The 15,422-nt window shown below is 39.5% G+C and overlaps 2 protein-coding genes across 3 annotated transcripts in view; one reads left to right on the top strand and one right to left on the bottom strand.

The window, feature by feature from the left end:
- The window catches only part of EIF2AK1 (eukaryotic translation initiation factor 2 alpha kinase 1), a gene marked incomplete at its 5' end in the record, with an annotated part of 51,751 nt that overhangs the window by 16,869 nt on the left and 19,460 nt on the right, over nucleotides 1–15,422 (top strand). Inside the window, 6 exons of the mRNA XM_027772519.1 lie at nucleotides 604–684; nucleotides 1,250–1,349; nucleotides 3,174–3,234; nucleotides 4,001–4,328; nucleotides 5,538–5,649; nucleotides 11,565–11,665. Of these exons, the coding sequence (XP_027628320.1) occupies nucleotides 604–684; nucleotides 1,250–1,349; nucleotides 3,174–3,234; nucleotides 4,001–4,328; nucleotides 5,538–5,649; nucleotides 11,565–11,665 (783 nt within the window). The remainder of the gene's footprint in view (nucleotides 1–603; nucleotides 685–1,249; nucleotides 1,350–3,173; nucleotides 3,235–4,000; nucleotides 4,329–5,537; nucleotides 5,650–11,564; nucleotides 11,666–15,422) is intronic.
- ANKRD61 (ankyrin repeat domain 61) overlaps nucleotides 13,570–15,422 on the bottom strand; it is a 7,869-nt gene continuing 6,016 nt past the window's right edge. Inside the window, exon 3 of one of the 2 annotated variants that reach the window (XM_006150184.3) lies at nucleotides 13,570–14,632. In XM_006150184.3, the coding sequence (XP_006150246.1) occupies nucleotides 13,687–14,632 (946 nt within the window). In that variant the 3' untranslated portion in view covers nucleotides 13,570–13,686. The remainder of the gene's footprint in view (nucleotides 14,633–15,422) is intronic. The other variant, XM_006150183.3, reaches the window with a different exon arrangement.

The following is a 15,422-nucleotide window of genomic DNA, read 5'->3' as shown; positions in this document are numbered from 1 at the left end:
GCACTAGTAAGTGTATTTTGAGACATAATTCTCATTATTTTTATTTTAATTTTAAAAAATTTTGGACACGTACCCACATGTGTCTGGCATGTTTTTCAAGCTGCTAGGTCTGAGACTCAGACTGTGCAACTGGTCATGTGAGATCCAGCTGTCTTCACCACCACACCATGGCCTGGCCCTGTTTTCATTATTATTATATAAAGTTCTCAAAGGAAAATTCCTAGAAATCATGTATATTTACTGTTCATTAAGATTTGTCATTTATAGGGAAGTTGGCAGGTTTTAATTTTTTCCTGCTTATGTTGGTTGTGTAAGTGGATTCTGGAAATTTTAAAGTTTGGTTCTGTAATTAATTTTTATTAAACATATGTGACTAAAGAACATTGTGCAACTGTGTTTTAGGCTTTAGAGACTCTCAGTATTGTTGAAAAGTTTCTGGTCTAGCTGAATTGGACTTCCCTGAACATAGTAATATGGAAGTCTTTAGCTTAATTTTATCTCTTTGGCTAATTCAGATGATCTGATCTAAGATTAAACAACTTCTAAAGTTAGAATTTAATGGCACAATATACTTTGTCTTTTCTTCTGTTTTTCTTTTTTCAGGTCAGGAATAAATTAGATGGTCAGTATTATGCAATTAAAAAAATCCTGATTAAGGGTGCAACTAAAACAGATTGCATGAAGGTATGATTGTAAAATTAAAAATTTTTTTAATAGTTGTGTTTAACTCCTTTTGAAGGAGTTATATGTGAATGTGTATATATTTGGCAAATAGTAGGGGATTTGGATTGTTTATTAAGAATAGGGTTACAGTAAAGCACAGTAAACAAACACTGAACTTTCATTTGATGGAGTTTTTAATATAGATGCATGTATATATATGTATGTGTGTGTATTTTTTTTTTTTTTGGCCAGAGGTTACATGTACTTGCCAGAAAGAGACAGACAGGGAGAAGGAGAAAGCACTCCCAAAGGGGTGTGGTCACATGGCAATTCCTAATCCTCCATATTTCCATCCTGTTGGGTTCTTGGGCATGCGTGCACTTATACCTGGTGGGTTGTTCAAGCTGCTGGGGCCAGATTTTGAATTGCAGTCAGCCATGTGGGATCTAACTTCCTTAACCACTAGGATATGGAGCCAGTCCCGGAGGTTATTTTATTATTTCGCTATGGAACAAAGAGTAGTTGATGTCATGAACATTTACCAAATGGTCATTAAAAGCCAGATCTGATTGTGTTTCTTTGTTAGGTACTACGGGAAGTGAAAGTACTGGCAGGTCTTCAGCACCCTAATATTGTGGGCTATCACACTGCCTGGATAGAACATGTTCATGTGGTCCGGCCACAAGGTAAGCAGTTTCAATGATACCATTGAAGGGCTGGCACATTTTAAGTTTATTGGACCGTGTGTGGCCTGCCTTTGTTTGGTATATCCCATAAGCTGAGAATGGCTTTTACATTTTTAAAAAGTTACAAGAAATGAGAAGAAGACTATTTTGTGAAAATTATATGAATGACATTTCAGTGTCAATAAATAAATTTTATTAGAACACAAGCTTGTTAATTTATATATTGTCTATGATTGTTTTTATACTGTCTCAGAATTGTGAAGTTACAGCAGAGTCCCTTGGATTCCCAAAGCCTAAAGTATTTATTAACAGGTCCTCTACAAAAGATCCCTGGTATTGTTAAAAGCTGGTTTTGGGACCAGTGGGTGGCGAAGTGGTTAGGGTGCTGGATACTCACACATGGCCGACCACAGTTTGAGTCCTCGACCTGGTGGCTTGATTTCCCGCTTTCCTTCTCTCTCTCTCTCTCTCTCAATCTCTCTCTGGTCAAATTAAAATAAATGAATGAATAAAAAACAAGCAAAAACAAACTTAAAAAGCAAAAACTGTTTTTTTTTTTTTTTGCTATAGGGAGAGTCTACTTGCTGGAGATAGAGAGAAAGCAAGGGAAAGTGAGAAATCACCCCCGCAACGAGGAGATGACCATGCAACAATTCCTTCTCTTCCATTCTCCTCTTGGGGTTTGGGCATGCATGCATGTGCATGCCCCCATCCCCCCCAAAAAAAACCAAAACAAAACAGATTTTTTTAAGCCACCAGATCTGGGAGTTGGAGCATACAGCCAGCCATCCAGCTGCCTCATCTCCATACCACCTACAGGCTTCTAAACAGCTGTTTTTTTAGTTTCTAAGATGTGCTAACCCTTTGAATAAACTTGTATTACAGGGCATGTTCAAAAAATTCATATAAACTGCATTATTACTTATTTATTTTTAAAAATAATTATTTTATTTAACTTTATTCATTTTCTAAAAAATTATTTTATTTAACTTTATTTATTTACTTATATTTATTTTAATTTGATGATAGGGGCAGAGTGAGAGAGAGAAGAACGTGAGAAAGGAAACTACCAGGTTTGGGACTTGAACCACAGTTGGCCATGTGAGAGTATAGCACCCTTAACCACCACGCCACCTGCTGGCCCCTATTCATTTATTTTTAATTTGGCCAGAGAAGGACAGAGTGAGAAAGAGAGAGAGGGAAAGTGAGAAAGCAAGCCACCAGGTCTGGGACTCGAACAATAGTTGGGCATGTGGGAGTCCAGTGCCCTTAACTACCATGTCACCTGCTGGCCCCTGGAAAATGCATATTGTGAAAAAAAATGCATGATTTCATTTTTTTGCACCAAAACAAGTTATTTTTTAAAGGTTTTGCCATAAGGCACATGTACTCGCCAAGAAAGACAGAGACAGTAAGGGGGAAAGTGTGAAATCACCCCCCAGGGGGATGTTACTGTTACTTAAATAATTTAACATTTAAAATTATTAAATACTGCAGTTCCTTCTCCTCTCTTATGCTCCTACGATTTTGGGCATGCATCCCATGTGCCTGGAGTGATTTTCAAGGTGTTAGGTCCTGGACTCAAACTGCTGTCAATTGTGAGGGAATTCAGTGCCTTAACCACTCTGCCACATACTGCTCCCTAAACTTGTATTTTAATTCCATTTTTTCCACAAACTTTTTGAAGTTTCCTCCTATTTTGTCAGAAAGTCGTAACACTTTTAGACTTGTAAGTCTTAATATATTTGTATATTTTAACTCTGCTTTTGTCTAGAAGTTGAAAAATTTGGCTTCTTGAAGATTTTTGTTTTTGTGTTTGTCCAGTAGACCGAGTTCCTATTCAGTTGCCTTCTTTGGAAGTGGTCTCAGACCAGGCAGAAGACAGGTATGTTGTGTGGCCCTGTACACATTAGGATATTCCCTACTCCTCCTGCATTGTCTTACCTTTGTCTTTTGCTACTAAGTCCTGAAGGAGTGTTATCGATTTTCTTTTTGCATATTTTCATTAGAAAATGTTAAATTATTTCCTTCTTTCAGATATCCTGTCAGAATACAAAGCATTTTTGTTTTCGATTTGCCAAAAGGTGTGTTCACTCCCCAGAGACAGACAGAGAAAGTGAGAAAGCACCTTCAATGGGGAAGGGTCATTCTTCAATCCCTTCTCCATTTCTCCCTCCTGTTGGGATTTTAGACATGCATTCACATATGTACAGTTTTTCTTGCTACAGAGGCTGGGACTCAAACCATGCAAAAGGCAATGTGAGATTTGGCCCCCTTAGCCACCATGCCATTAGCTGGCCTTTGTCAATATTTTAAATAAATGTTGCTATTAGACAGATTTCATGCCTTTTTTTTTCCCCCCCAGAAGTTTACCAATAAGGTTTACTTATTTATTTTTTAAAGAATTGGGTTTTTTCTTTAATTTTATTTATTCATTCATCTTATTTTAATTTGACCAGAGAGGGACAGACAGACAGTGAGAAAGCAAGCTGCCAGGTCCGGGATTTGAACCATAGTCAGCCATGTGGGAGTGTCCAGCACCTTAACCACCATGTCACCTGCTGGCTCCGACCAATAAGATTTATTTTAGGCCTGGAGGAATAGTTGAGTAACTTTTTTTAACATTAACTTGTCTGTTTTTTTCCCTCCAGAAATCAATATGATGTTAAAAATGATGAAAGTAGCAGTTCGTCCATTATCTTTGCTGAGTGTACGTCCGAAAAAGAAAAATCTGGTGAAGAGTTTGATAATGAAAATCAGAATAATAAGTTGGTCAACTACACCACCGATTTAGTCATAAGAAACACCAGTGAATTTGAATCATCCATTGAGCTTCAAGAAAAGGACTTGGCTGGTTTGTCTGCTAGATCAGTTGTCAAACACCAGTTGCCACTTAGGTGTAATTCAGACCTAGAAGCAAATTTCACATCCACTGATGAATCTTCTGAAGAAAACCTAAACTTATTTGGGCAGACTGAGGTAGATGACTTCCCTTGGACCCTGCTACTTTGATGTTTGTCCATAATAATCATACAACGGACTGTGATTATGTGTGACCTTCCTTCTTCAGCTGACTTTCCACCGTGCATTGCTTCCTTTTGCTCTCACTCTTTGGCCCTGTGTTGAATCTCTTGCACTCACCGTGTTACCTCTTGCCATACGGTCCTTGTTTTTTTTTTTTTAAGATTTCATTTTAGTTTTAATTAATTTTAATTTGACCAGAGAAGGACAGAGTGAGAGAGAGAAAGAGAGGGAAAGGGAAAGTGAGAAAGCAAGCTACCAGGTCCGGGACTCAAACTCCAGTTGGCCCTGTGGGAGTTCAGTGCTCTTAACCACCACACCACCTGCTGGCCCCTTGCCACATAGTCTTTATGTTTAGTCTTCTTCATTTAGTTAACTCCTCCTACTCATTTTCTATCCTCCCTGACTGGATTATTTGTTCTTATAAATGTTTTCATATATGGACCCCAGAATTAGAAACCTCATTCACATTCTATTTCTGTTGTATGTTTCCATTATGTTATAAAAAATATTATTGCAGGGCCAGTAGGTAGCATCGTGGTTGAGGCGCTGGACTTCCGTGTGGTCAACTGTGGTTTGAGTCCTGGACCTAGCGGCTTAAAACTCATACTGAGCACATGTGCGTGCATGCCCAAAATCCTAAGAGGAGAATGGGGGAGAAGGGATTGTGGCATGGCTATCCCCCTGGGGGGAAATTTCTCACTTTCTGTCTCTCTGTCTCTCAGGAAAGTGCATGCCCCTATAGCAAAAATCTCTCCAAAAAATTATTTATGCAAAATGATTTTCGGTGTTTTGAAGCATGGCTTGAGAATCTCATTAGGATTACCAGGTTGGTTTTTAGAATACTCATGTTGAGGATTATACTAATATGCTGATCAGTTAGCAGACCACACAGTTAGTTTCAGGACTAGTTCTTCAGTGTCACTTTTGAAAATTTCCATTGCTGGACCCTTGTCTGACTCTAGCTTGGCCTAACCCTTCATCCTTATATCAGGACACACTGTTGTTTTTAATTATTGTTCTACTTACCTGTCTTCATTAAACTTTGGGCTTCTTGGGCAGGCCTGTCTTCAGCAGGGTGCTTGGCCTAGAAGAAGTGAGTGAGCATTTATTACTAAGTGAGCCTGTGAGCAGATTGTGTGTGTCCAGAAGTATGTCCTCCCACAGGTGCAGTACCACCTGATGCTGCACATCCAGATGCAGCTGTGCGAGCTCTCTCTGTGGGACTGGATAGCTGAGAGGAACAAGCGCGGCCGGGAGTGTGTGGATGAATCTGCCTGTAAGTTCTATCTTGATCTGTAAATACCAGGGTGTGAAATAAAGACAAAGTTACATCTTTTCCACTAATGTAGGACTGTTGTCCAGGTGCATGAGATTAAAACACCCACACTTATAGAAACACACACATCCAAAGAATTATTGTGATTATTTCAATATTTAAAAAAAACAGTTAATTTTCTCTATGATAGATAAATAGTTTGTTGATGTTTAAGCAGTAATACATTGGAACTTAGGTTAATGATTTGGGATGGAAATGGTTCTTAATGTTTTTTGTTTTTTTTTTGCCACAAGATGCATGTGCTTGCCAGAGAGAGACGGAGAGAGGAAGAGTGAGAAATCACCCCCTAGTGAGGTGGCTATGCCATAATGCCTTTATCTCCACTCTCTTCTCAGGATTTTAGGAATATATGCACATGTACCTTGTGTGACCCTTAAGCGAGGTCCAGGACTAAACCTGTGTTTGGCCATGTGGGAATCCAGAGCTCCAACCACTATGCCACCTACTGGCCGTTTAATTTTTTTTTTAAATGATATTAAGCTCATTTCTTTTTCTTTTTTAAAAAATTATTATTTATTTAATTTTATTTGTTATTTTTATTATTTAATTTGACTAGACAGAGACAGAGAGAGGAGGGAAAGGGAAAGTGGGAAAGTAAATCTCCAGGTCAAGACTCAAACCACAGTCGGCCATGTGGGAGTCCAGCACTTTGACCACCATGCCACCTGCTGGCCTCATAAGTTCATTGTTCACTTATGAGGGCCCAATATCCCCTTTTAATTAATTAATTATTTTATTTATTTATTTTTTATTTAAGTTGTCAGCAATTGCGTAGATTTACAAGGGAGAGAAAGAGAGAGAGAAAACACCTTCATATGAGGCATGGTCATGCTGCAATTCTTTCTCTGCTTCTCTGTCCAGTTGGCATTCTGGGCATACATGAACATCTGCTCAGCATGTTTTTCAAGCCATTGCAGCCAGGACGGGTGGGATGATGTTTGGTCATGTGGGATCTGGTTCCATTAACCACTAGGCTACAGGGCTGGCCTTTTAATTTTTTTTTCCTTTACAATCATTGTTATGGAGATTTTCTCCTATGTTTTATTTATTATTACCATTATCATTGTTTTTAAGTAGACCAGAGATATATATATATAGAGAGAGAGAAGGTGAGAAAGCAAGCCACCAGGTCCAGTACTTAAACTGTAGTCGGCCATGTGGGAGTCCAGCGCCTGAAACACCATGTCACCTGCCAGCCCCCCCTTTTAATTTTTTGAGACAAAATTTAAATGCTTGTTTTGCCTTTTTTTAACCTTAAAATGAAATACTCTTATAAAAATAAACTCCTTAAAAAAACGGTATATGTTGCAAAGTTTGTGTTTCTCACCATCCAAACTGTTCCCCGTATACTACAGTTGTATATCTTTGTAGGAATTTTCTATGGGTTAATATTTTAAAACTATTTTAACACTGGTTCTCAACTTTGGCTTCACATTAGAATTACCTGGAGAACATTTAAAGCAGTGTTTTTGGTTAAAAAAAAAAAGTAACTTTACAACGGAGAAACCTAACCCTACCTTAGCTGATCAAAGCCAACAATGGTGATAAAGCATGTTCATAATATCTGCCTTTTGATATAAGAATGCCATAACTTTATCTCCTTGATACTGCACCTCAAAACCTATGATCCCAGTCTGATCATGGGAAGCATAGACAAATCCCAGTTGTAGGACATTCTATAAAATATCTGACTAGTATTCCTCTGAGCTGTCAAGGTCCTCAAAACTAGGAAAGTTGAGAAATTGTCACAGCTAAGAGGAACCTAAAGAGACATGACAAGTCAGTGTAATGTGGCCTATCTTGCATGGGGTCCTGAAATAGAGGAAACTGGTAAAAACTAAGGAAATCTGAGCAAACTGTGGACTTCAGTTAATGATATATCAGTGTTGGTGCACTGATGGTGGAAATGTACCAAAGTAATGTAAGGTATTAGTAATGGGAAACTGGGTGTAGGTTTTATGGAAACTGTATTGTCCTCTTATTTTTCTGTAAATTTAAGATTGTTCTAAAAATAAGATCCTTTTTTTTTTTTTTGGAGAGGTTTTTCACTATAGGGCGCGTGCGCTTGCCAGACAGAGAGAGAGACATAGAGACAGAAAGCGAGAAATCACCCCCCAGAGGGGATGGTCACGCCGCAATCCCTTCTCCTCCATTCTCCTCTTGGGATCCTGGGCACGCACGCACACACGCCCGGCGTGAGTTTTAAGCCACCGGGTCTGGGACGCGAACCACGGTCGACTTTGTGGGAGCCCAGCGACATAGCCATTACGCTAACTGCTGGTTCCCAAAATAAGATCCATTTATGTGCAGATAGTGCACATCCAGCGTGTGGCTGGGGCTGGGATTTGAGTCCTCAGTCAGCCATGGGACATCTGGCTTCCTCTGTGCAATACTTGGGTTCTATACTAGATCCTTCTGCACAGCACTCAACTGCTTTGCTACAGGGCTGGCCCCAAGTTTGTTTTTCAAAGAAAAGATACTGTTTGGGATTATGCTAGTTATTTTTATGTAATTGATCTGGGATAGATACCAGCTTTTGTTGTGAAAGTTCTCTTGTTTTTCATGTGTAGCAGAAGGTGAAAATAGGTGTATTAGGTTAACAAAATCATGGAAGAGAGTTGACAGGATTTTAAGTAAGATCCAGCTAAATATCATTAATCATTTGCTTTCACTCCTTTAATTGGTCTAAAACAGTTAAATCTATTTAGAATTTTAAAAATATTTTTTCAAATACATATTTTTTAAAAGAATTTAATTTATTTTAATTTAACAAGAGAAAGACACAGAGAGAGAGAGAGTGAGATAGGGAAAGTGATAAAGCAAGCCACCAGGTCCAGGACTCGAACCATGATCAGCCATGGGGTAGTGTCCAGCGCCTTAACCACTACACCACCGGCTGGTCTCCAGTCTATTTAGAATGTTAAACTGTCTGCCAATGGGAAGACAGAAACATGATGACTCCCTCCAGCTGATACATGACACACCCTAGGTCAATTTCTCTAGTTTACAGTGTGATTAGGACACACTGGAACTTTGTCCAGTTCATTTGTGGTCAGTATTGCGTTGGATATTTTTAGTGCCCTATAAACTTGAATCCTTTGCCTGCTTCATGGTTATAGTAGTGTTATGTGCAGATATCTTTATGAATAGGAAAGCAGCTTGTTAAAACCATATATTGCAGGGACTAGCAGGTGGCATAGTGGTTAAGGTGCTGGACTCCCACATGGCTGCCCATGGTTTGAATCATGGACCCAGTGGCCAAAAATCACACGGGCATGTGTGCATGCATGTCCAAAATCTCAGGAAGAGAGAGGAGTAGAAGGGATTGTGACATGGTCATCCCAATGGGGAGTGATTTTTCACTTTGCTTCTAACTTTCTCTGGCAAGTGCACACACCCTATGGCAAAAACTTTAAAAAGATTTTAAAATAAAAAGCTTTAACTTAGTAGTAGCTCAGCACTATGCTTATAACTATTTTAAAAAAAATAATTATTAATTTTATTTATTCATTCATTTATTTAATTAAATTTGACCAGGTCTGAGATTCAAACTGTGGTCGGCCATGTGGGAGTGTCCAGCGCCTTAACCACTGTGCCACCTGCTGGCCCCATATGTTTATAGCTTTACATTCATCAATTTTGTTTTGCATTTCATCATTTTCAGCAATCGTATGGGCAACAGACCTGGGTTTGAAACCTAACTTTAGTACTTACTAGTTCTAAGGTTTTGGGTAAGTCAGATAACTGCTATCAGTTTGTTTCTTCCTTTGTAAAATGTGATGATCCCTGATTTTTAGGGTTGTTTTGAGGAGTAAAGCAATGAATGTTGGGGCCAGCAGGTGGCGTGGCAGTTAAAGACTTTGGACTCCCACATAGCCAACTGGTTTGAGTCCTGGAACTTACTTTCTTACCCCACTCCTCTCTCTCCGGCAAGTGCACATGTCATGTAGCAAATTTTAAAGATATTAATAATAAAAGTAATTTTTAAAACAACTGTAAGTGTAAAGGGTGTAGCCATTTGCAAAGCATAGAGAAGGCACTGGGTGAATGGAGACTTATTAGCAGGTGAGGTCTGTGTATGGTTACTGAATCCTCTCACTGTTGCCCACTGTTTGGATATGTGAGGTGGGTTAAAGTGAGAACCATGTTTTAAAGACAGACCACGGAAGGCAGTTATTCTGAATAGTGGGGAAATTCAAAAGCCTTCCTTATATTTCTACCCAGACAGGAGATGAATCACTTCAGTATGAGAGAGAGTCAGACAAAGGGTACTTACTGCTTTTATACACACACCGTTTTCTGTCTTAAGAATTGATTTTTTTTTCTTTTAATGTTATTGTTATTCATTATCTTTATTTATTTATTTATTTCCATTTGCCCACAGAGCAACTGGGTGGGGTGGGGGAAGGGGTGGGGAGTGAGAAAGCAAGCTGCCAAATCCAGGACTTGAACAGTGGTCAGCCATGTAGGAGTCTGGCGCCTTAACCACTATGCCACCTGCCGGCCCCCAGTTTTCTATCTTCTAAAGTAGTTGCCTAAGTATGTGCTAGATATGAGGGGGTGTTTAAAAAGTTCTTAGAAAAGTAGAATTAAAGTAGAGCTTATTTTGGTGCAAAGAAAGCCCTCTGAAATCCATGTGGAAGTTTTTAAAAATATGCATTCTCCCTGAAATTTTGAAGACCCCTTCATACAAGGCAGTTAGTTGTAAAACAAACTAGGCTCATTCATAGAGAAGGGACCATGTAGTTCTTATTCTTAAAGGTAAATGGTAGATTTGTGATTTAAAATGACTGAACCGGGCCGGCCGGTGGCATGGAGGTTAAGGGCGCTGGACGCCCCACATGGCCGATCATAGTTCGAGTCCCAGACCTGGCAGCTTGCTTTCTCACTTTCCTTCTCTCTCTCTCTCTCCCTGTTCCTATCTGGGAAAATTAAAATACGTAAGTAAATAAATAAATAAGCTAAATAAAATAATTCTTTAAAAAAATAAAATGACTGAACTATTAAGCTCTTAATGTATTACTAAACCGAGACCAGCAGTTGGCATAACGATTACGTAGCTGGACTCCCATGTAGTTGACTGCGGTTCAAGTCCTGGACCTGATGACTTAAACTCACACCGGGTGTGTGTGTGTCAGCATGGTCATCCCCCCTGGGGGGTGGTTTCTTACCTTCTATCTCTGTCTCTCTCTGTCTTTCTGGCAAGCACATGCGCCCTATAGCAAAAAACCTCTCCTCCCAAAAAAGTATTACCAGACCTGTTTGATGTGAAAACTCCAGAATTTTTAAATTAACTTGTTTTAGTCCTGTAGAACCTATGCTCTAAATTCATGTATGTCAGCATATTAATAGATTAATTAATTGATTTCCTTTATATCTATTTATTTTTTTGTCATATACTTCATTAGTCAGTCATTTTTGGAAAATTAGGTATTTCAAAGATGGACGCTTACCCCTTGCTGTTTTCTTATTCCATTATTTGGATTAATGTCTTAATACATTGTATACTAGGACCTCATATTTATTAGCATTAAACCCCAAGATGTCAGAAGTTGAATAGGGCTTAAATATCATCTAATCTTTGAAAAATAATTCAGTACAAGGGCTCTCAGTGAAATTGGAGCCACCTTCTGGTGAAACAAAGTCCATCTGTGGTTGGGTGTTAGTCTATGATAGTTTCTTGGCTAATTGAGGAGCCCTTCCTGCTTAATTCTAGGTTTTAGATTATGCTGGGATGCTGATATTGTTGAAAAGCTGAATATTGCTTAAGTGCTTTTAGAACCTCATTACCTTTAGATGATGTTATGATGGATAAAAAAATTAGAAAAGTCAAAGTATTTTTGTTTTACTTTAAGGTCCTTATGTTATGGCCAGTGTTGCAAGAAAAATTTTTCAAGAATTGGTGGAAGGTGTATTTTACATACATAACATGGGAATTGTACACAGAGACCTAAAGGTAAGTGGGGATGACTAAGTCATTGAAAGCAACAATATCTTCTTGACAGGGGTGATTTGATGTTGGCCTATTGGATTACATGAGATTACATACCCTCATTTATTTTCTTAGGAGTTTGTCATTATTTTTATTTATTTATTTATTTTAAGAGGGTTTTACCTTAGAGTGCATGTACTTGCTGGGAGGAGACAGAGACAGTGAGAGGGAAAATGAGAAGTCCCCCCCCCCCCCGAGGGGATGACCACACTGCAGTCCCTTCTCCATTTTGTTCCTGGCATCTTGGGCATGTGCCTAGTGTGAATCTCAAGCTGCTGGGTCTGGTACTCTTAACTGCGATTGGCCAAGGGGGAGTCCAGCGATGTAACCACTACGCTATCTGGTGACCTCATTATTATTATTTTTAAAAATTGCCCAAGGGCATGCACATTCAGCACAGTGAGAAAGAAAGCACTCCTCAATGGGGAATGTCATGCCTTCGTATTCCTCCTTTTTTTCATTCCATCAGACTTTTGGGCACATAAACACACACACACCTGGCATGTTTATCAAGCTAGTGGGGCCAGGATTTGAACCATGGTGGACCGTATGAGGTCTGGTTCTGTATGCACAGAGCTTAACTACTATATTACAGAGGTTGGCCCTATCATTGCTTTTATATAAATCATTGTTTCATAGATCTAAAACGTGAAACTCTTAGATCAAATTTTAAAGCAGTTGTTTTTGGCATATTGAAAATTCTCTACATAATATAAGTACTGTTGGGAACCAGCAGTTAACGTAATGGCTATGTCGCTGGACTCCCACGTAGTTGACCGCGGTTCGCGTCCTGGACCCGGTGGCTTAAAACTCACGCCGGGCGCGTGTGCGTGCATGCCCAAAATCCCAAGAGGAGAATGGAGGAGAAGGGATTGCGGCATGATCATCCCCCCGGGGGGGTGATTTCTCGCTTTCTGTCTCTATGTCTCTCTCTGTCTAGCGAGCGCACATGCCCTATAGTGAAAATCTCTCCAAAAAAAAAAAAGTATATATATATATATATAAGACATGTTTTTCAGGTAGTTACTATGCTCGTAATGCTAATAGAATTGGTGATGCTAAATATAACTAGTGCTAATGAAACTATTTATATAGTATGGTAGCCTTAGAAGTAAAATCTGTTTCTGTGATTATCCATCTTGAAGGAAATTTAAACATGGGATTTATTTATGTATTTATTTTAAAATAATTATTTAACTTTGTTTATTTATTTACTTTTTTTTTGGAGAGGTTTTTAGTATAGGGCGTGTGCGCTTGCCAGAAAGACAGAGAGAGACAGAGAGATAGAAAGCGAGAAATCATCCCTTAGGGGGGATGGCCACACTGCAATCCCTTCTCCTCCATTCTCCTTTTGGGATCTTGGGCACACATACACATGCACCCAGTGTGAGTTTAAGCCACCAGGTCTGGGACTTGAACCACGGTTGACTACGTGGGAGTCCAGTGACACAGCCATTACGCCAACTGCTGATCCCACTTATTTATTTATTTTTTTAATTTGACCAAAGAGGGACTGAGCAAGAGAGAGAGAGAAAGTGAGAAAGGAAGCCGCCAGGTCCTAGACTTGAACTGCCATCAGCCATGTAGTTCAGCGCCCTTAACACCACCATGTGACCTGCTGGCTCCAATGGTATTTATTTTTGGGGGGTGTTTTTAAAAATCTGTATTGACTTTTCCAATTTTTATCCACAAAAGGCTATCCGGGAAAGATAGGAAGTACATTTAAGTCTTTGACTGAAGAGTTTAATCATTTTGCTTACTTTTCAGGTAAAAATTAAGTCATAGAAAAGGCATTTAAAAGAAAATTTAGGAACAGAAAAGCTAATATGCAAGTCACTTTATTTTTTTGCAAAAAAGTTGAAGAACCAGTAGTTTGTACATTTGGAATGCAAAAGGTGACAGGTTAAATATTCTCTGGTACACGTCTAACCAGAAAATGCAGTTTGTGTTATTGAAATTCTGTGGCCCTGTGAAACTTTGAGGTCTTATTTCAAGAGGTAAGCTAAGTCATAACAATAGTATACAGAATTCCATACCTTCGTAGGGAGGAGTTGCTTCAGGTAGTGTTTGTATTTCTCACCATAAATATTTCTGATGTTTCTTTTACAGATATCCTCAAGGGACAAAGGTTTTTGAGATAACTTTACTAGGGTTTTCCTTAAGAGGTGGAATTCTGGTAGCCTGATTCCCACAGGTAGAATTCTTTGGTCATTGGTCAGTCTCAAAGGATAAGTGCGATAAAGTAGTCTGGTAAGAAGTGCTGTATCTCTAATATTGGAACTGCGCTGAAGGAACCTGTAAATTGGAGATTCCCCGTTTCTTGTTAAAATATTAACATTTGCTCCAAATTCAAGCAAGAGGTTGATTATCTCCTCTGTGCCTCCAAAACATGCCTCATGCATAGCTGTTTGACCTTTATGGTCCTGGACATTGACTTTGGCTCCATGAATTAGAAGCAGACGGATGCAGCTCACTCCTGCTTCTAGCAGTCGACCTGCTTTGCTTGCGGCAGTGCACACTGCCAGCTTCAGGGCTGTGCTCCCCGTGGAAGAGACAACACAGTTAACATTTGCTCCACAGGCAATGAGTGTTTCCATCATATCTTTATTCAATATAGCTGCAGCCATGTGAAGGGGTGTCATGCCAGATTGATTGATAGCATTGACATGGGCACCATTTTGACTCAAAATGGAAAGAACTGAGTAGGTCCCATATGTTATAGCCAGGTGGAGGGGTGAATGTTTATTGCTGTTTTCTACTTGAGCATTAACTTGAGCTCCATGTTCACACAAAATGCGGAGACACGTGACATCATTATTTCGAATGTCTGTCAGGATTCTGTGGATTCTGTTGCCTGGTTTAGTCCACGTAGTAGAAGTGATCGGCCAGTGCAGTAGCATCAAATGGAGTGTGGTAAGGCCACTTGGGTCCCTAGAATAGATATTGAGCACATGTTACACTTGGAAATGACTCTGTGTGAAGAATTAATGCTTCAGAAGGCACATTTTTTTTCTTTTCCTTTTTAAAATTTGCAGAGGGCACATGCGCTCACTAGAGAGAGACAGAGAGAAAGCATCTCCCATGGAGAATGGTCACTGCAGTTCCCCCTCCTCCATTTCTTTTGAAACCTTGGGTATACAGACAAGTGCCCCCAGTGTTTCCTAAGCTACCGGCTCTAAGACTTGAATTATTGGGTCAGTCATGTGAGATATGGCTGCCTCAACCACCAAGCCACAGAGCTGGCACATCATCATTTATTTAAATTAAATACCCTTTCATTACTTTTAAAAAATGTTCAGGAGGCCAGCAGATGGCAGGAGGTTAAGGCTGCTGGATCCCACAAGGCTGACTGTGTGGTTCGGATCCTGGACCAGTGGCTTGAAGAACATACTGGATGTGTGTGTGTGTGTGTGTGTGTGTGTGTGTGTCTAAAATTCTGAGTGGAGGATGAAGGAGAAGGTATTGCGGCGGTGTGGCAACCCCTGAGCAGACAATTTCTCACTTTTTCTCTTTCTTTTTCTCTCTGGTGAGCACATGTACCCTATAGCTAACTTATTTAAAAAAAAAAAAAAAAGTGTTTCAGAATTTGTATTGCTAGGTAATTTTCTCGGGATATTATGGGATTGTTTTGGGAAACATGGTGGTATGCATCATGTAGCTAGTGGGGCCCAGCTACTTATAGCAGCTTAATTGAACTCCATTGTTCCTGCCGACTGTGACC

The sequence above is a fragment of the Tupaia chinensis genome, unplaced genomic scaffold (assembly GCF_000334495.1).
Source record: "Tupaia chinensis unplaced genomic scaffold, TupChi_1.0 Scaffold000279_1, whole genome shotgun sequence".
Lineage (NCBI taxonomy): Eukaryota > Metazoa > Chordata > Mammalia > Scandentia > Tupaiidae > Tupaia > Tupaia belangeri.
This window is presented reverse-complemented; position numbering and strand designations above follow the sequence as displayed.